The 21,455-nt window shown below is 44.3% G+C and overlaps 1 protein-coding gene across 2 annotated transcripts in view; it reads left to right on the top strand.

The window, feature by feature from the left end:
* The first annotated feature begins 12,894 nt into the window (after positions 1 to 12,894).
* Positions 12,895 to 21,455, top strand: part of LOC109900784 (calcipressin-2) — a 119,919-nt gene continuing 111,358 nt past the window's right edge. Inside the window, exons 1-2 of one of the 2 annotated variants that reach the window (XM_031837240.1) lie at positions 12,895 to 13,214; positions 16,584 to 16,801. In XM_031837240.1, coding sequence (XP_031693100.1) covers positions 16,794 to 16,801 — 8 coding nt within the window. In that variant the 5' untranslated portion in view covers positions 12,895 to 13,214; positions 16,584 to 16,793. The remainder of the gene's footprint in view (positions 13,215 to 16,583; positions 16,802 to 21,455) is intronic. The other variant, XM_020496600.2, reaches the window with a different exon arrangement.

Raw genomic sequence — 21,455 nt, 5'->3', positions numbered from 1 at the left:
TTTCCTGTTTCTAGGGAGTTCTAAGGATTATGCTCAATGGTAACGGTAATCTTGACAAGAGACTAGATTCAAGTCACAGTAATTTAGTGAATTTTCAATAATTGAAACCTTTGTGACTTTCAATTATACTTACATGTGCAAATCTTCTAATGAAATCTCACGTAACCCTGCTGAGTCTGATATCTAATCACACCTGCTCTGCGCTGCATACTTAAACAGCACGGGTTCTTCTCATCAGATCAGTGGTAAACCCACATCTTTATCATAACACATGAAGATAAAAAATTCAGATAGTCTTGTGTGTGTGTGTGCATGACAGACACGAGGAAGACCAGGATGACCACCGAAGAGCTGCAATAGATGCCCTATGTGAAGTGGTGCATCCTGGAGGCCATCGTGCTTCAGGCCTCTGGAGCCATCACACACAGGTTGGTCCGACCCCTCAGGACACAAGTGGGCCCCCTGACTCCAGGCCCCCTGATCCCAGATACACTCCAAGCATCTACATCCCCTCAAAGTCAACTCTTCATTTCCTCATCAGAAACCACAGGACTTCCCTGAACCGGAGGAGTTCAAAACTTTAAGTACTGGACCAACCATGTTTACCTTAAATTAAAATGTGATATTTACCTAAAGATGAAGGGGACACTCTCAAGTCAGTCTTTAAACTTGGTGGGGCACTGTAAAAACATGGAAAGGGAGTGAATTGGATATTTTAGGGCAAACCCAAACCCTCCCTTCACACACAAGAGTTGTTGCTGTAGTATGTCTCTTGCATTTTTCATGCCTGTGTCTGGCCTCCATTTTATTAGCCTCCTGTGAGAGCCGGGCCGGAGTGCGTCAGCTCAGGCCTTCGACAGAGTTCTAATATAAAATGAATGACACACTGCGCTGCGGGGGGAGGGGGGACATGACATTCATCACTGCAATTACCCTCCTTGTCAGCGAGTGCAGTCATTCCATTAGCTTGGTCCACAAGTGGCACATTTGTTCACAGAGGATAGTAATTGCCTCTTGGTTTCCTTAAATTGAAGACCAGAACCTGTGTACTGACTCTCTACTGCCTGTGCAGTAGATTGAGGGAGTTGGTTAGTATCTCAGACAGGACTGAATTCTAGAGTCACTACATTCTATAGCTAGAGGACCCCTGATATCTCCAGGAGTGATAAGTATATTTTTTGTCTTTATCTGTTGTCTAGTAAGGTCTATTTGTTAGCTAGGGCAATCTACTTTAAGTGTTGCCTGTTTTCCCAGTAGCCTACTTGGTGTGCGAACTGCTGACTGCAAATAACTTGTTGACAGCTGACTGCTCACACACCTGTTCATAGCCCATCTGTATACAGCCCATCTATCTACCTCATCCCCATACTGTATTTATTTATTTTGCTCCTTTTGCACCACAGTATCTCTACTTGCACATCCATCTTTTAAACATCTACCATTCCAGTGTTTAATTGCTATATTGTAATTACTTCGCCACCATGGCCTATTTATTGCCTTAACTCCCTTATTTGACCTAATTTGCACTCACTGTATATAGACTTTGTTTTCTTTTTTTCTACTGTATTATTGACTGTATGTTTTGTTCATTCCATGTGTAACACTGTGTTGTTGTATGTGTCGAACTGCTATGCTTTATCTTGGCCAGGTCGCAGTTGCAAATGAGAACTTGTTCTCAACTAGCCTACCTGGTTAAATAAAGGTGTTCTCAACTAGCCTACCTGGTTAAATAAAGGTGAAAAAAGAAATAATAACTTGCAGATGATTGTTGACACATAAGGGGCAGGGCAATTGTTGACTTGTTTTGGTAATCAATGGATGTATTGGAAGGGGAGTGGTTTCTCCTCTCCTAGGCAATCAAAAATTTGTTACAGGGAGGTAGAATCCAAGATGGCATAGCAGTCAGATGTCTTTTGTCCTCGTCTTGTTGTGTTCCGTGTATATATCTTTTTATATATTTTTCTTAGCATATCTTTAACTTCAAAACACTCTCCTGCAACCCACCTCACCCAATATGGTGCGGATCTGTTTTTTTTCTAAAGTATTATTCACCTCGAATCCGGAATCCCCCAACAGAAGCTAGCCAGCTTACTAGCTACTAGCTAGTAGTCAGCTAACCACTGCTAGCGGTCATCAGCTAACCTTTAGCTCGGAAAGCTCTCGCCAGTTTGTACAACGCGACTCAAACCAGAGCATACCGGACCTCTTTTCTCTCCATACCCCCGGATTCCTACCGCAAGCTCTGGACATTTTCACCTGGATCTTCGCAGCTAGCTAGCTGCTATCCGAGTGACTACTGGCTAACGTCGGTCCCGGAGCAAGCACCAATTAGCCTGAAGATAGCCCATGCTAGGCATTTTTTCCCGGCTAGCTAATGAGGCCAATCAGTCACTCCTGGGCTACAATACCCGAACCCCTTCGGTACGGGGCACGGAACCCCGCCGATCCTTCACGACTGGACTACGACGTAATCTGCTCGAGGGGGTACCCAACTGACCTCTACATCGCGATGTCCCCTGAATGCCCATCCGCTAGCGGTGGCTAGCTGTCTAGAGCATATTGTACTGTTAGCTGTATAGAACCATCAGCAAATTTCTTGGGCCACTATACCTATTTTGCCAATTGGACTTGGCCCCCTCTGCTACTCAGAACCCTACTAATCCATCATGACTGGTCCATCGATGTCACCGCACGCGGAGGCTAAAACAGACTTTCCTCTGTTGAGACGTCCCTCTAAGGCCCTTCTGCTAGCTTGCTAGCCCCGGTCTGCTAGCTTGCTATCCCCGGCCTGCTAGCTGTCTGAATCGCTGTGTCTCCAGCCAGCCCAACCACTCACTGGACTCCTATGATCACCCGGCTACACATGCCTCTCCCTAATATCAATATGCCTTGTCCATTACTGTCCTGGTTAGTGATTATTGTCTTATTTCACTGTAGTGCCTCTAGCCCTGCTCAATATGCCTTAACCTACTATTTAGTTCCACCTCCCACATATGCGGTGACATCACCTGGTTTAAACGTCTAGAGAAAATATCTCTCTCATCATTACTCAATGCCTAGGTTTACCTCCAATGTACTCACATCCTACCATACCTCTGTCTGTACATTATGCCTTGAATCTATTCTCTCACGCCCAGAAACCTGCTCCTTTTACTCTCTGACCTGAACGCACTAGACGACCAGTCCTGATAGCCTTTAGCCGTACCCTCATCCTACTCCTCTGTTCCTCTGGTGATTAGAGGTTAATCAAGGCCCCGCAGTGCCTATCTCCACTCCTTCTCCCCAGGTGCTCTCTTTTGTTGACTACTGAACCGTAAAAGCCTTGGTTTCATGCATGTTAACATTAGAAGCCTCCTCCCTAAGTTTGTTTTATTCACTGTTTTAGCACACTGCCAACCCAGATGTCCTAGCCATGTCTGAATCCTGGCTTAGGAAGGACAACAAAAACCCTGAAATTTTCATCCCTAACTATAACATTTTCCGACAAGATAGAACTGCCAACGGGGGCGGTGTTGCAATCAACTGCAGAAGTTCTGTCGTACTATCCATGTCTGTCCCAAACAATTTGAACTTCTACTTTAGAAATCCATCTCTCCAGAAACAAGTCTCTCACCGTTGCCATAGGCCACCCTCTGCCCCCAGCTGTGCCCTGGACACCATATGTGAATTGATTGCCCCCCATCTATCTTCAGAGCTCGTGCTGCTAGGTGACCTAAACTGTGACATGCTTAACACCCGGCAGTCCTACAATCTAAGCTTGATGCCCTCAATCTCACACAAATGATCAATGAACCCACCAGGTACAACCCCAAATCTGTAAACTCGGGCACTCTCATAGATATCATCCTAACCAACTTGCCCTCCAAATACACCTCTGCTGTTTTCAACCAAGATCTCAGCGATCACTGCCTCATTGCCTGCATCCGTAATGGGTCTGCGGTCAAACGACCACCCCTCATCACTGTCAAACGCTCCCTAAAACACTTCAGCGAGCAGGCCTTTCTTATCAACATGGCCCGGGTATCCTGGAAGGATATTGACCTCGTTCCATCAGTGGAGGATGCCTGGTTATTCTTTAAAAGTGCCTTCCTCACCATCTTAAATAAGCATGCCCTATTCAAAAAATGTAGAACCAGGAACAGATATAGCCCTTGGTTCTCTCCAGACCTGACTGCCCTCGACCAGCACAAAAAGATCCTGTGGCGTTCTGCATTAGCATCGAACAGCCTCCGTGATATGCAACTTTTCAGGGAAGTTAGGAACAAATATACACAGGCAGTTAGGAAAGCTAAGGCTAGCTTTTTCAAGCAGAAATTTGCATCCTGAAGCACAAACTCCAAAAAGTTCTGGGACACTGTAAAGTCCATGGAGAATAAGAGCACCTCCTCCCAGCTGCCCACTGCACTGAGGCTAGAAAACACTGTCACCACCAAAAAATCCACTATAATTGAGAATTTCAATAAGCATTTTTCTAAGGCTGGCCATGCTTTCCACCTGGCTACCCCTACCCCGATCAACAGCCGTCCACCCCCCCACAGCAACTCGCCCAAACCTCGCCCACTTCTCCTTCACCTAAATCCAGATAGCTGATGTTCTGAAAGAGATGCAAAATCTGGACCCCTACAAATCAGCCGGGCTAGACAATCTGGACCCTCTCTTTCTAAAATTATCTGCCGAAATTGTTGCAACCCTTATTACTAGCCTGTTCAACCTCTCTTTCATATCGTCTGAGATTCCCATAGATTGGAAAGCTGCCACAGTCATCCCACTCTTCAAAGGGGGAGACACTAGACCCAAACTGCTACAGACCTATATCTATTCTACCCTGCCTTTCTAAGGTCTTCGAAAGCCAAGTTAACAAACAGATTACCGACCATTCCGAATCCCATTGTACCTTCTCCGCTATGTAATCTGGTTTCAGAGCTGGTCATGGGTGCACCTCAGCCACGCTCAAGGTCCTAAACGATATCATAACCGCCATTGATAAGAGACATTACTGTGCAGCCGTATTCATCGACCTGGCTAAGGCTTTCGACTCTGTCAATCACAACATTCTTATTGGCAGACTCAACAGCCTTAGTTTCTCAAATGATTGCCTCACCTGGTTCACCAACTACTTCTCTGATAGAGTTCAGTGTGATAGAGTTCAGTGTTGTCCGGTGAACAGGTCGGGATTCCATAGCCGCAGGCAGAACAGTTGAAACTAGAGCAGCAGCACTGCTAGGTGGACTGGGGACAGCAAGGAGTCATCAGATTATTTGCACCCCCTACACTGCTGCTACTCTGTTATTATCTATGCATACCTACATTATAAGCGTACCTGCATATACATAATTACCTCAATTACGTCGACACTGGTGCCCCCCCCACACCTTGACTCTGAACCGGTAACCCCTGTCATGACTGTCCTGATCAGCTCAGGTTACAGGAGACCACAACCCTACAGATTATCTCTCAACCCCAACAGAGGAGGAGAGATCTAGGGGTCTGAAGATGTGGGGGTTTTATGACCCCTCACGACCCTGGTAAATCTCAGGCCACAGACAAATTCCTTTGTCCTGTTACTATGGAGAACCAGCCTCAGAACATTAAACATGAAATAAAGGGACTTTGGAACAATGGTTTCCGTCAGCCACAATGGTGGTCATGATGATAGATGGAATATGAAAATGTATTTGTCATTTTTGTTTTGTTATTAAAGGTTAATAGAGTTTTCCTAGTATATGTTTGATGTTTATACATTGTACGTTGTGTGGAAAATGTCCAAATCAAAGGGAATGTTTTGGTAAAGAGGAAATGTGAAGTTAGTTGTCTAAAATTGGATTTGAGAAAAACCTAGACCTTGCTCTTAACTTGGTACGCCCAGATAATTGCCCTAAAGACGGTTACGCCCACTTCTGACCCAAGGGAATAAAACCTGTGAGTAAAGAATTTTAAGACTACGTGACCCAAGCTGCAGCCAAGGTCTAAAAAGTCAACGAACCCAGAATGCAACACATGTTTGAAGACCAATAAATATTTTTCTACCCAAGCTACGGATGAGTAGCTGTGTCTGAGCGGGTGAATTCAAGCCGGACCCCCTAGCATCCAATCTCAGCGAATCGTGGTATCTAAACGGTTTCATTCCTATGCTGTGAGCTCTGAGCTACAGAGCTGTCTGTTCTCAGAAGATCCCTTCCAGAGCAAGGGTGAGGGAACAGACTCCTAAGCCAAAAGGACACTGACATCGTGAGGATGACCAGAAAGGTGCGCTGGAGAAGTGCGTCATCGAGCAGCCTGAACGGTCCCTTGAACGGTCCGCGCAGAGAATCCTCGGAGGTCTCCCCCACGTAATTACATCATTATATTCTGACCCATAAGAGCGGCAGTTTGGGGCAAGGCTAGGGTTAGAATAGCATAGCTGACAAATTCACCCAAATGTATATTTCTCTCGTGTACATTATTTTTTCTCTCTCTCTTTGAAATCCCCATTTTGGGTAACACGCGCCATAGTGTGTTGGCCCGTTATACTAAGTTCTAATCAATAGCCTATAATGTGTTTTGTCTATGTGTATCTTTTATCATAATTTTTGCTTTTTAGTAAATAAATATTCAACTAAGATTGGTGTGGTACGAACTCATTGGTGAGACCCGGGTCCGTGCAGTTTCACGGACTATACGACGTTCAGAACGAGTTTGTAGAGGTAACTGGTTAATTAGCGGCTGTTATAAAATCGATAGTTCATTTGGGAAATAGAAACTCAATACAAACTATTTTTCCCATGGTGCCCCAGGTTAATGAGTTAATAATTGCTTGATTCAGTTAATCACGCAATTAGAAACGTTTAATCATTTGATGAGCAACAGTTGTCATATTAACTAATACAACGTCACGACACCCCTGTATATGGCCCTGCTATTGTTATTTACTGCTTATTTGTTTTTCTTATCTCATGTCCAATCAATAGAATTTACCACAGGTGGACTCCAATCAAGTTGTAAAAACATCTCAAGGATGATCAATGGAAACAGGATGCATATGAGCTCAATTGAGTCTCATTGCAAATGTTCTGAATACTTATGTAAATAATGTATTCCTGTTTTTATTTTATTTTTATAAATGTGCTAATTATAACCTGCTTCTGCTTTGTCTTTATGGGGTTTTGTGTGTAGATTGATGAGGAAAAAAGTGTATTTAATCAATTTCAGAATAAGGCTATAACGTAACAAAATGTGGGGAAGGGGTCTGAATAATTTCCAAATGCGCTGTACTTTATTGAGGAAAATTGTACTTACTATGCCTGTGATATGTGTGTCCCACCTAGCTATCTTAAGATGAATGTACTAACTAAGTCACTCTGGATAAGAGCATCTGCTAAATGACTAAAATGAAAAATATCACTCTCTCCCTCGCTCTTCTCTCTTAAAAACAGACTAAATATTTCACGCACCACATGCAGACAGTACGCTGCTGCAGTATACATGGATACGTTTGAGAGCATTGGTAAATTATGCCATTTCTCATGCTGCTCCAGTGAGGGAGCTTGAAAACCAGGGCACGTATTTTGCCACTTGACATTTTCAGGAGAGGAGAACTTTATTTCTGTTTCTGTGACATGGCAGAGTAGGTCAAGGGGTCGTGAGGCACGTTCAATATCACAAGGTAAACTGCAGCAATGGTTAGACTGCAGGCCATCTCGTGAGGCAATGCCTTTCATAGCTTTCAGTGAGGATGGTATGTTTTGCTATGAAAAGGATTGAGTGAAAATATATGGCTGTGGACCATTATTCTAGGTAATGACTGCTAACTCCAGGTTAGAAACAGTAGCCTTTCTGATCTATTTTCTTATGATGCACACCATGCTCTTTGAAGTTGGTGGCACGTTAGAGCACGACTTTCAATCTTTAAGTACGGATTGGTTTGAAATGACAGGTTGAAATCCATTCACTGCTCTCAACGTAAAATGAAAACATTCAAAGCAATCCAAGCTTCCCTGTTCATGTTACTTTAACATAGTATAGGTCTGTCTTAAGCCCTTTGCTACGATATATATATAAGCTGATGTTTTTTCTAAAATAAAATCTCTTCACACTTCCCACAGGAACGATGGGAGAAACCGGATTTAGTATAGAATGTCTTGGAAGTGCTCGTGGCATTTAGACGAGGCCCAAACCATTGCCCAAGAAGGTTAGAAAAACAGACATTATGTTTTGGTCTTCAGAACACACACTAGATTAGCTACTACAATACTGCTAGTATTTCTTCTATGAATCACTTGTCTGTTCACCTCCAGCTAAGTAGTACTCAATCTGTCAGACACTGAATAAGGCTGGCTTCGCATTAGCATGAAATGGGTATTTAGGCATCGGATTGAATATGGCTTCAATGTTTTATTTTGGGGGTTGTTTTGTTGTACACCAGTAAAATAAGCAGTGAAAGCTATTTGTGAAGATCAAATTGTTTACAGTAAGTGAGCTGATCGATGAGCATGGTATAGAATAGTCTGGCCTGGTGATGCCTTCTAAAGGGCATGCAATCTTCTGTCTCCCCTCTGGCTGTCTGCTTTTAAAATGTCACCCCTCCAGGCCATTAAAAGCAACAGTTGGAACAGGAACTGGCTAGACTGAACACAGTTTATAACACACAACATAAGAGTCACTTTCACAAGACAATAACTTATGGGAAAGTTCAATAACTTCTTCCAATTGCAAAATGTTATTTTTCTCAGTGAAACTGTTCAATGGTTTCAATCATGTTAGTCCAACATACTTGAAACTTCTTCAGGAGGAAATTAAGTCAATGTCACAAATCCTCCTAGCCAGTGCCTCAAATTGACATCTCAACACTTGAGTGCCCTTCAGCTTTCTGAATGAGGGGCATTGCCAATATCACATAGAGCAGAGGCATATTGCTTAGCCTGGTGTGTCTTAGCCTGTCCTCCAGCCTCCTGCTGTGTCTGTGTGATTCTGGGGTGGTGGCTGGCTCTGTGTTTGTATTGTTCATTTGGCTGTGCTGCGTTGTTGCGTGTAAATGTCAACCCTCCGGGGGCCTGGCTAGGTCATCGGTGGTAAACCCAGAGGACAGACCGGCCAGGGGCGGCGTGACGTTAGCTGGGAAAAGATCAGGACATGGGGAGACGTTCCCAGCTGCACAGCAGTTGGACTGACCTTTGACCCCCTTCCTTCGGACACAACTAGAAACAGACAGTCATACACAATGCATATTAAGACTCACTGAAAAGAAAGGAAATTTCCAGTATGTGGAATGAACTATCTTCTGTCCTTGAGTATGTGCCTCTGTATTAAGTCAAACAACAAAAGTATGATTTGTCAGTTGCATTGAACAGTCAGGCTACAAAGTTAGCCTCAGCTGTAGCCTAATAGCACTGACTCAGTGGAGAGCATCCTAGCATCCCACATCTCAGTGGTGAATTCACACAGGAGGCTGCTGAAATTTTCACTTAGCCAGGGTATGGCGTCGGGAGGGGAGGAGAGAGAGGGGAGAGGCACAGAAATAACTCTGGGGAGCGTGCCGTGCATGACACTCCCATATTTCATTTTCCCCCTCCGCCAGTCTAATTTGATTCAGATGATTTTAGGAGATTGGCCTTGAGCCTGCGTCACTGACACAATGCCCCGGTATGACTCACAGCAGTCACAGGGTGCTACTGAACACAGCAGACACCCCACTGCTGATGCTTCTGCCCCTTCCCTTTCCCTGGTTCTCATGCTGTTTCCTTTTTGCATTCCTTCTCTTTTCCCAACCTTTTTCTTCTGTTATCTTTATGTCTCTTTCCCTGGAACCATGTTTGTTTTTCTCTCTCAATCTCACTTTGTAGTCGGAGTATTGTGCCGTTTTAGCTGTGTATGTAAATGCAAGGGGAGGTAAAATGCCACATTAGAATCCAACGAGCACCAGTCCTATACACCTTTCATTTCCTCTCTTTTTGTTGTGACAGTTATGGAGTAGCAGGGAATGGAACCTCCATTGTGTCTCATAACCTGCTGAAATGCTAACAAAGAGAGCATCTCAAAGGATCATCTCTCAGTAAGAGAGACAGAACAAAAGGATGACTGGATCCTATCACATTACCTCGAGTGTCTGTTACTCTCTCTCTCTCTCTGTGTCTGTTAGGTTAGTTTGGCATCACTGTGTTGTCTGGAGAAATGAACATGTTAATAATAATGTATTTTCTTAATCGTATCTACAGGTGGTATGCCATAATGAACTCCACATGTTTGTTGACTTGATTTTATTCAGGTATGATTTCACGCTCATGGACACGTTGCCTAAACCTGTACGTTTGCAGACCAGTTTCTAATTTCATGGGACTTTGAAAGCATAAATGAGTTTGAATACCAATATTGAAGTCTCTGAAGTGAAATACTGTAGCGTACCAATACCTCATACTTATCCTTGTCTCCTCTCCCAGAGCAATCTCCCTTTGGTAGGGACCCAGCAGCCTGCCACATGAGGGTGCTGTGCTCTACAATCCTGCCCAAACCCCTGACAAAATAAAAAAAGACAAGGGGATGGTTTTATGAATTGAGCTACTTTCAGGAAGTTATTTTAAAGAAGAGCTCAGTAAAAAGAGTTATGATATTTTAAAGCACTTACGTAGCATCCTATATATTGATTCTATTTCTGAAAATGCAGGAGAGGGTGGAATGGTCTTCAAATGAATTGGCCTTAAGATGATTAACTAATTTCTCCTCCCTTTATTTATCATTTTCACGCGTCCAAGAGTGGTTTTAACCCCATGTACCTTCCTGCCCGGTTCAACACGATTATGTATTTGTACAGACCAGTAGCGGTCAGTGCCGTTTATGATGAGGGAGAACAATTCTTTTTTTCATGAGCCACAAAAAAGACACTCTCCCTCTCCCCATTTTTGAAATAAATTAATTTGTTGAAAACTGTTCAACTGTCTCTCTCTCTCTCTTTCTTTGAGTCAACTACTCACCACATTTTATGCACTGCAGTGCTAACCAACTGTAGCTTATGCTTTCAATACTAGATTCATTCTCTGATCCTTTGATTGAGAGGATAACATGTCAGTTCAGGCTGCAAGAGCTCTGATAGGTTGGCAGATGTCCTCCAGAAGTTGTCATAATTATTGTGTAAGTCTATGGAAGCGGGTGAGAACCAAGAGCCTCCTATGTTTTGTATTAAAGTCAATGTACCCAGAGGAGGAGAGAAGCTAGCTGTCCTCCAGCTACACCATGGTGCTACCCTACAGAGTGCTGTTGAGGCTACTGTAGACCTTCATTGCAGAACAGTGTTTTTTAAATCAATTATTTGGTGACGTTAATATATTTAGCATAGTATGGTCCTCTCTTCCTCCTCTGAGGAGTGTCCACTGGTACAGACATTGATCAGTATTTTGTGATGTAATAACATATAAGAGTATCTGTATTATTCTGATCCACACAGAATATTAAGTGCACAGGGCATGAGTATGAAACTTAGGTGTTGGCTAAATGCACTGCGTTATTGCCATGTACCCTACTTACCATCATATGACATCATACATCACTTTATGAATAAAGTCTAATGTTGCTTTGTTCAATATTGCTTTGCCCATAATATTAAGACAATCCTATAACTGGGTTGTCTTAATAAAGACACTGATATTTTTTTACACCATTTGATGTAGGCTAAAGTTGACCTGTTCTTTTTAGTATTATAGACCATTTCAGCATGCCAGCAGCATACAACCCTGCATACCACTGCTGGCTTGCTTCTGAAGCTAAGCAGGTTTGGTCCTGGTCAGTTCCTGGATGGGAGACCAGATGCTGCTGGAAGTGGTGTTTGAGGGCCAGTAGGAGGCACTCTTTCCTCTGGTGTAAAAAAAGAAATATATATTCCAATGCCCCAGGTCAGTGATTGGGGACACTGCCCTGTGTAAGGTGCCGTCTTTCGGATGGGACGTTAAACAGGTGTTTTGAATCTCTTAGGTCATTAAACATCCCATGGCACTTATTGTAAGAGTAGGGTTGTTAACCCCGGTCTCCTGGCTAAAATTCCCAATCTGGCCCTCAAACCATCACGGTCACCGAATAATCCCCAGTTTACAATTGGCTCATTCATCCCCCACCTCTCCCCTGTAAGTATTCACCAGGTCGTTGCTGCAAATGAGAATGTGTTCTCAGTCATCTTACCTGGTAAAATAGCAGATAAATAAAAAATAAATTCAGGCCCAGACTACTCTTAAATGCTGAAGCTATTCTGAAATGTGCGTGTGTTTATTGATGTAATTATAGTAGGCCTACAAAGGGCTTCCATCGATCGGCCCCTGAGATCACCAGTAATGGCCATTAGTGGACAGTGGTCTATTGTAATGGTTATGTATCTGCCAGGTCACAGGTTTAGACTTGTTTACAAGAGGAAAGATGCCTGCCTAATGAAATGGTCCTATTGAAAACATTGAGTGAAGATAGAGGGTGATTAGATTAGAAAGTTAGGCACTGGACACACACTTGAGTGTGTCTGGCAAAATAGATGTCTAACCTCAAGGGACTTTTCCTGGAGAAATATAATTTAAAAAATGTGACCAACCATGTTTAATAATTAGATTTTTTAAATAAATGATTGATAGCCTGTCATCAAACGCAGTGACAGTCTGGTTGTGCATTTCAAAATGGTGATGAATCATTACCTATAGGCCTATAACACATGCATGGCAGCTGTTTCAGATTTCAGTGTTCAATAAACAAACATGCTCAGAGTTCAAAGGGCTAAAATATCCCAAACTGCCACCTATGAATGACATCAATCATTAGCTTACCGAAACAAATACGTTTCTTGCACTGGCATCTGATTGTCAAATATCGACTGCACATTATTTGCGTGGCCTATGGCCGCAGTAAATGTCATCAGACATGTTTGATTTGATTCTACATGAAGCCAGCAAACACCACACCAGCCTGCAAGTGCGCGCGAAAGAAAGCGCTGACGTTCATTTGTAGTTATTTTTTTAGACCCTCCGCTCCGGAGTAGCCTAGACTATTGGTCAAATAATGCCCCCTGTGGTGATAGCTGTATTTCATTACTGGGTAACACAAATATAATTTGGATGCAGCAGGCCAGTCATTGGTGAGTCAAGCTGTCTGCAAAAACGTCAGGATAATATCGGCTCGCAGCTGGAATGCAAGGTTGATTCACGAAGAAGAGTTAGGAGGTAGAGGCAACGCTGAAGACACGCCAGTCCGACCGATACACACTGCACATACAGGTAGAGAGAAGCGATGGCGACTCCGGTTTCGCAGATCGCGTTTCTGTGGAAAATTGACAGTGATGCAAAGTGTCGCTTGCGTTGCATTGAAGCTATGGGGTGTGGATAGGGTAAAGTCAGCGGGTGAGAAAGTGCTCTAACTTGCGAGAGAACGAGTTTGAATAGAGGTTAGCCTACATTTGGGATTTTGTTAGCGATGCAACTGTGTTGACCTGCACAATTGGCTGCTTTGAGGATAACGTATGCTATGCTATATTATTTTTCATATGTATAAATCTGTTTAGTTTATGTTGCTTGGCAATTTAGACGTGATGTTACTCCACTCCCCCAATGTAACCCCTAGGATGCTTTAGTGACATTGACCGTTCTGAGACCGAAATACCAGCTGTCAATGCACTCACCTTCTTTAAACATGATAGACAGTCACCATTGAGTCTTTTGTAACATTGCAAGCAGAATGGATTTATTGGCGAATACTGCTGCAATTGAAAGTAAGGTTTAAGAATACTTGTCTATTTGTCTATAGACTACTTGTCTATTAATCTTGAATTATTATTATTATTATTCAATATTCAACAGCCTCCATGAAAAGTACATGTAGCCTATTAGTAATCCGACCTGAGATGGCTGTCAGGTATGATTCGGCAGTGCTTGACTTGGACCGAAATAGATGCCGGTACTCGTTTTGGGTGCGGGGCTGTTTATATTAAGGTGCAGGAGCTCCACGATACTTTTGAACTAATATTCTGTAAGAGGAACAGGAGCTCAAGCCATAGAAAATGTGAGGTGCTGGAATGCTACTCATGTCAAGCGCAGTGTTCGGGTGTTTCTCTCTTTCCCACGAGAACGTTGTGGTATTCTGACAGCAAAAGCGCGGGCCCTCCAGACATTTTCCCCTCTGACATCAACAGGTTGCTCTTGGTTAAACCTCTGCAGATATGACTCATTGAAAGTCTGAACGAGGATGTTTGCCTCATATTGTTGCTTTCCTGTGCGGTGTGGATGAGACATTCCTGATCTAACTGTTGCATAGACAGTCAGTAACTGGTTGGATTTTGTAATACTGTGATATAAAGCATGCCTTTTCAGTGTTTGCGTCGCATACGGTCATAACATTCAGTAATCAATATCGCACTGCACTTTATTATAGATAATATGAACTATTGAATCCTACATGTTTTTGTTGTTGTTGTTGCACATTGATATGATGGTACGTTAGTGACCTCATTCATCAGGTGGGTTTCTGAGCTAAAGGTTATCCTTGTCAAGCCATGTGATGCTGGCTACATCACCTCCACTATCATCCATATCTCTGTCGGTGCTCTGATAAGCATGTGTTTACCATCCAGCCATGAGGTCAGTGAAATGGAACTAGTGACAATTGAAATATTCTACAATGGGCCAATCAATAATGCCTAATGATTTTAACCATTTACCTCGTGGTTTGTCGAATGTTCCTTGCCGCTTAGTTAGCATTAGTTCGTTTGGAGAACAGTAATTCGATGGTCAATTGATTGTGGTCCATTGGTTGCATTGATAACGAGATAATTTACATTAAGCCTTGTTTATCATTCAGGTTATTTGAAAACTACAGTGCTTAATATATTGAATCTGAATCAGTCATATTTCATCTGAAATGATGAGTAAACAAGCATACAGGTGACAGACTGACTGACTGACAGACAGACAGACAGCACATCAAAGGCTGACTCACAGTTCTGAACGCATGAATGGAATACTGTGTCTGATTCATTCTATTCTCTAGGCCTGTTCCACTCTGACTGTCAAACACAGACACACATCCCTTCAGCAGAGACAGACAGCAGAGACCAATGGCTGTGTGTGAGCGAAAGAGAGCGCATCCGTGTGTGTCCGAGAGAGAGAGCATCCGTGTGTTTGCGTGCGAGTCGAGAGCTAGCGTCCGTGAGTGTGTGTGTGCAAGAGCTTCTGTATGTGTGTGTGTGTGTGTGTGCGCGTGCTCTTGTTTTGGGCTCACTAACAGCCTTGTCTTAGACCACAGGGCACGCTTCTGATATTGAAATGAAATGAGGCCCTACTGGTCTGGAACACTTCAATTTAATCAGGTGCCCCAGCGATCTGTGCATTTCATTAGTTCTGCAGCTATTTATAGCAGCGTTTACACAGGCCAGGAATGATCCAGACAGCCACTATCTATAGCCTTTTGTGTGTGTGTGTGTGTGTGTGTGTGTGTGTGTGTGTGTGTGTGTGTGTGTGTGTGTGTGTGTGTGTGTGACAGGTGATGGGCTATTGATCCTAAAATAACCATGTGGTGACAGTGCTGGCTTGCCGGTGGACTGGACATGTCGGGGTGTATTAATGACGGGAAACAAGACCCTTGTTCCTCCACTTCTCCCTATCTCCTTCTCACCTCCACCTCCCTCCCTTCCTCTCTCCAATTGTATCTCTGTTCTACTCCCCTACTCCACCTCTCTCCATCCTCTACTCTACCCACACACCCTCCAATCATCCTCTCCTCTTTTCTACCATATCCCTCTCCTCCACTCCTCTCCATCTCTCCTCCTTCCATCCCCATTCCTTCCCCCCATTACACCTCTGTGGGAGCACCCATCCTAAACCCATCACCTAATCTTTTGCCAGAATATTACTGACCTGGGCCAGAGATTAACATCTGTTGGCTGGGGTTTAGAGAGGTAAACACTCTCTTTCTCTATTCGCTCTCGCTCCGACTCTCTCTCTCTTTCTCTCTATCTCTCTCTTTCTGACTGCCTGTCTCTCTCTCTGTCTGCCTGTCTGTCTCTCAGTGTTGTTCTTTTACTTTCCTGTTGAGTGTTTTAGAAGGCATCAGTAGTTGTGAGAGCAGAGAGAGTGTAAAAAGACTCTATAACCAGTCTGATTAATCAGATCACCATTTCATCTGAATCATGCTAGGTGCACTTTAGATATATGGGAAAATATAGATGGGTAAGAGAGGGAGGGAGGGAGAGGTGGAGGTACAGGGGTTCATAACCAAGATGATGTCATAGTAAAACAGCCTGGAAGGTTAATCTCAGAACACATTTGTTATTCTAGGACATGAGCTAGAGATGCAAACCAACAGTGCAGGCCTAGTTGTGTGTATTTAACGGACTGAATTTGAGCTCCATTATTCAGTAACATCAGTGGTCAGTTAGTCTTCCAATTGAACTGGTACAAAGAACAGTTTGACTGTCCACTTCCTCCACCCTTGAAGCCACCATTACTCTCTGCAAGGATTCATCACAGCAGTTGGACTGAGCTCACCCTCATCTCACTCTCCCTCTCTCTCTCTCTCTCTCTCTCTCTCTCTCTCTCTCTCTCTCTCTCTCTCTCTCTCTCTCTCTCTCTCTCTCTCTCTCTCTCTGTCTCTAGCCATGAAGGGGGATCATTTATTTTCCAACCTGAGAAAAGCCACGTTCTACCAGCGGGTCTACCTACTGGGAGGAGAGGAGCTGCTGGTGCTGCAAAGCACTGTGGGAGTTTCCACGCTGGGTGACAGCTTCCATCAGATCACCGACTTCAACGACCTACCCACCTCCCTATTTGCCTGCAACGTGGACCAGTCCGTGTTTGAGGAGCAGGATGGCAAGGTAAGGTCAAACCACTCTCTTCTTATCTATGGGGGAGAGAGTTGCACAATGTCCCCCCTGCTATTTTCACTCAGGCCTAGTTTGTTCTCATTTGGCAACCCATCTGAGGAAAAGTGTGATTCAAGGTGATGAAATTGTAAAGGTCACATTGACCTTGTTTTTCCTCCTGGTCCATGCTTCCAATCACAGATCTTGTATTGTATTGTACTGTATGATTGTGTTCTTGGTGCTGTATTTGTGTGTTGTTGCGCTTTGGTCCCCATCGTAACGAAATAAGGAATTCAGAACATATTGATTCTCCACGCGGTCCCGTGTGGCTCAGTTGGTAGCGCATGGCGATTGCAGAGCGTCTGCTAAATGACTAAAATGTAAATGAATAAATTAAATAAATGTCTTATTGAGGGCAATTTGTCCTTGGCAAACAAACATAGCAAATATCTCTCTGACCTACTGCACTCCACTCTGTGGATGCCTGGCAGCCATTTTCTCCATTTATCTGGTCTGCTGATGGGTATCATGTCTCTCGGGCTGTCCTCGTACCCCACACTGTCCTCATAAACCACCATTACCCGGGCTCGGCCTGTCAGGCCTGTTAATGTCATCCAGTTCCCAGCTAAAGGTCAGATCAGTGGTCGTCCACTGTTTTGTAGCTCTTGCTATAAATTCTTCTGATCACCATCTTGGCAGGCAGTGGTTTTGATATGTGGCTGAGGAGTCCTAAGGGATGTCCACAGAGCCATATGACTTGTCTGAAGTTCTATCTGCTGTCCATTAGGGAATGGCTCTCTGAATCTCAGCATCTGAGGACAGCGTCTGAGTGGCAACACCGATTATAGACCTTGACCTCTGCTCCCCCTTGTACATGAACTGACAAACTTCTTGTTGTTTGTGAGATGAAAATAATGAAGACTAAAGAAAGAGTCCAGTCCCTCTGCTTTACCGCTGAATATGGACATACTTCCTCAGGCTTTCTCATCCAGAACTCTTGGTCCTGTTGTGGTGTGTGTGGGCCCCTCAGTGCTTTTGTGTCTGGAGCTGAGGTCATGTGAACAAACCAGAGGAACTGCACTAGACCGGTCTTTCTGCCCCAGTCAACAATCCCAGCCCCAGTCAACAGTCCCAGTCCCAGCCCCTGCCTCTTCCCCAGTCAACAGTCCCTGCCCCTGTCCCAACCCCCACTCCATCCTCTTACCCTGCCCTAACCCCAGCTCCATCCTTGCCCCAACCCAGCCCCATACCCCAGCCTGCGTCAGTCTGAGGAGAGACATTAGCTGGTTGACCACCCCGCTTCTTTGAGCCTTATGCTGTGTGACAGATGCATACAGAAGCCATTCCTCCAGTACAGCGGCAGGCTAAAGGTGATCTATCACCCATCCCAGTCACATGCGTTGGATACAACAGGTGTGGACTTTACCGTGAAATGCTTGCTTGCACTTTCCCAACAATTAAGAGTTAAAAAGTAAGACAATTAGCAAATAGAAAAGGATATAGTAACACAAAATATGAACACAAAGTAATGAGGCTATATACAAGCAGTACCCAGTCAATATGCTGGGGTATTAGGTAATTGAGGTATTATGTAGAGGTAAAAGTGACTAGGTAATCAGGATAGCTAATAAACAGAGCTGGAGCACCGTGTGTGTGTGTGTGTGTGTGTGTGTGCGTGCGTGCGTGCGTGTGTGTGTGTGGCTTCAATATGCATGCATTTTTGTGTGTGTGTGTGTGTGTGTGAGCGTTTGTAGTGTGTGTGTGTATGTGGGAGTGTCACTTTAGTATGTGTGAGAGTAAGAGAGCCTGTGCAAGAGAGAGCCAGTGCAAGAGAGAGCCAGTGCAAGAGAGAGCCAGTGCAAGAGAGAGCCAGTGCAAGAGAGAGCCAGTGCAAGAGAGAGCCAGTGCAAGAGAGAGCCAGTGCAAGAGAGAGCCAGTGCAAGAGAGAGCCAGTGCAAGAGAGAGCCAGTGCAAGAGAGAGCCAGTGCAAGAGAGAGCCAGTGCAAGAGAGAGCCAGTGCAACAAAAAGAAGGGCAATGTACTGGGCCATATGCTCTACCCTCTGTAGCGCCTTGCGGTCAGATTCTAAGCAGTTGACATACCAGGTGGTGATGCAGCCAGTCAATTGGGGCGGCAGGGTAGCCTAGTGGTTAGAGCATTGGACTAGTAACCGGAAGGTTGCAAGTTCAAATCCCCGAGCTAACAAGGTACAAATCTGTCGTTCTGCCCCTGAACAGGCAGTTAACCCACTGTTTCTAGGCCGTCATTGAAAATTGAGCATCTGAGGGCCCATGCCAAATCTTTTCAGCCTCCTGATGGGGGAAGAGGCGTTGTCGTGCCCTCTTCATGACTGTGTTGGTGTGTTTTGGACCATGACAGGTCCTTAGTGATGTGGACACCAAGGAACTTGCAGTTCTTGACCCGCTTCTCTACAGCCCGGTCGATGTGAATGGAGGCGTCCTCGGGCCCTCCGTTTCCTCTAATCCACGATAAACTCCTGTGGCTTTCTGATGTTGAACGAGAGGTTGTTGTACTGGCACTGCAATGCCAGGTCTCTGACCTCCTCCCTGTAGGCTGTCTCATCGGTGATCAGGCCTACCACTTTCATGTTGTCGGCAAACTAAGCACGCACCCATGAGGGGCCCCCCGTGTTGAGGGTCAGCGTGGCGGAAGTGTTACCACCTTACCACCTGGGGGCGGCCAGTCAGGAAGTCCAGGATCCAGTTGCACAGGGAGGTGTTTAATCCCAGGGTCCTTAGTTTATGGTGTTGAACGCTGAGCTGTAGTCGGTGAACAGCAATCTCACGTAGGTGCTCCTTTTGTCCAGGTGGGAAAGGGAAGTCTGGAGTGCAAAAAAGGTTGTGTCGTCTGTGGATCTGTTGGCGGGGTTATGTGAATTAGAGTGGGTCCAGGGTGTCTGGGATGATGGTGTTGATGTGAGCCATTCAAAGCATTTCATGGCTACAGATGTGATTGCTATGGGGCGATAGTCATTTACACAGGTTACCTTGGCATTCTTGGGCACATGGTGGTCTGCTTGAAACCTGTAGGTATTACCAACTGGGTCAGGGAGAGGTTGAAAATGTCAGCGAAGACACTTGCAAGCTGGTCAGCGCATGTTCTGAGTACACGTACTGGTAATCCGTCTGGGCCTGCAGTCTTGAGAATGTTAACTTGTTTAATGGTCTTCCCTACGGAGAGTGGGATCACATGACTTGAGGGACGTCAATATGCATAAAACATACATGTGCTGCCATGACAACCAGTATAAGCATCACCATTCCATTTCCCTCTATATAATGAGCCATGCTGAACCTTAACACCAGCCTGACAAGGAGACACCATTCAGTACCTCTGCTTCTGCTGACTGATCTACCAGGATGAAATCAGCCCAACAGAACCTGGATGTTTCCCTGTCTGTTTTTCTTCCTGATTTGCCTCGCCCTCAAAATGCTTGACCCTTGTTGGCCACGACGAGTGAAGCGTAGTTTCTGTTTGTGGACCCGGGCCAGAATCAATTCAAGTTTCTGTGATAAGATTACCTTGATGGAAAGCCCTCCGTAATGAATCATGACTATTTATAGCTACGTAGTGTTATTAGCTTGTTTCTATTAATAGTTAAGTCTGTCTGGGGAGTGGGGATGGAAAATCAGTCAGTCCTAAAGCCCCAGTGGACTGCAATGGAATTTGGAGTGTCATTGTTGGCCCTCTCAGTTCCAAGTTCTAACTACGTGATTTATCTCTGAATGTCCTCGCCGTTGAGGCTCCAGACTGTTTCCAGGACTTGGGGTGAGACACAGCCACTTGTAGAGCTGAAGGTTGTTTGAGCCAGAGTACCTCCAAGACTAATACTAATAGGCTGTAAGGATGGAATCCCTTCCACCTGTGTGCCGCAGACCTTTTCCTATAGTCCTTCACTGCTCAGGGCCTTTTCACAATCGATAGTATTGATCGTCAGCTTGGAAATGTCAAGGTACAGTGGAGGAGTCTGAGTATGATTCATAACCAGGGCGACGGGGACTGACATGGCATTGCAGTTGACAGGGAGAGTTCAGGAGACTGACGTGTTGCGCCTTCTCTGTTTTCTTGTACAAGGTTATTTTCTTTGTCGTTTGAATGCTGCAACACGTTCCTGTTGAGAATGTAAGTGGGTCGTTTCACAAAATGCCAACCCTTTTGATATTTTAAGTCAATATTTGTGCACAAATGTTGCATTTTAAAAGCCTGTTATATTAAACAAAGTGCTATAGACCACGTGGAAATTCTAATAAATCAGATTTGTTATATGAATAAAGACAAAGTGCCATAATTCAGCATTTTGATGTGTCTCAGTGTACCCTCTGTGACTGCTAGGAAGATTTGAACCCACTTAACCCCAAAATGTTTTCACCATCATGGTAAAGTCATTTCTAAACGTTATTATTTATTTCCTGTTATTAGTCATTTTACGGTCCAAAAACAACAACCTGTTCCTCATTTTAAGGTCAACCCTGTTACGTGAGCTGAACTCTCCTTTTAATATGGTGAAACTATAACTTTTTAAAGTATTTATTTCTAAAGGAACATTGAACATGTAATAGTCAAATCACAGTGTAAAATCAGGTGAGCCGGTTCTACACTTTCTATCAGTTTACTGGTGGGAAACTGAGCGGATCGAGCAAAACAG

The sequence above is a fragment of the Oncorhynchus kisutch genome, linkage group LG12 (assembly GCF_002021735.2).
Source record: "Oncorhynchus kisutch isolate 150728-3 linkage group LG12, Okis_V2, whole genome shotgun sequence".
In the NCBI taxonomy this organism is placed as follows: Eukaryota; Metazoa; Chordata; class Actinopteri; order Salmoniformes; family Salmonidae; genus Oncorhynchus; species Oncorhynchus kisutch.
The sequence above is the reverse complement of the archived record's forward strand: the minus strand, read 5'-3'. Positions and strand labels throughout refer to the sequence as shown.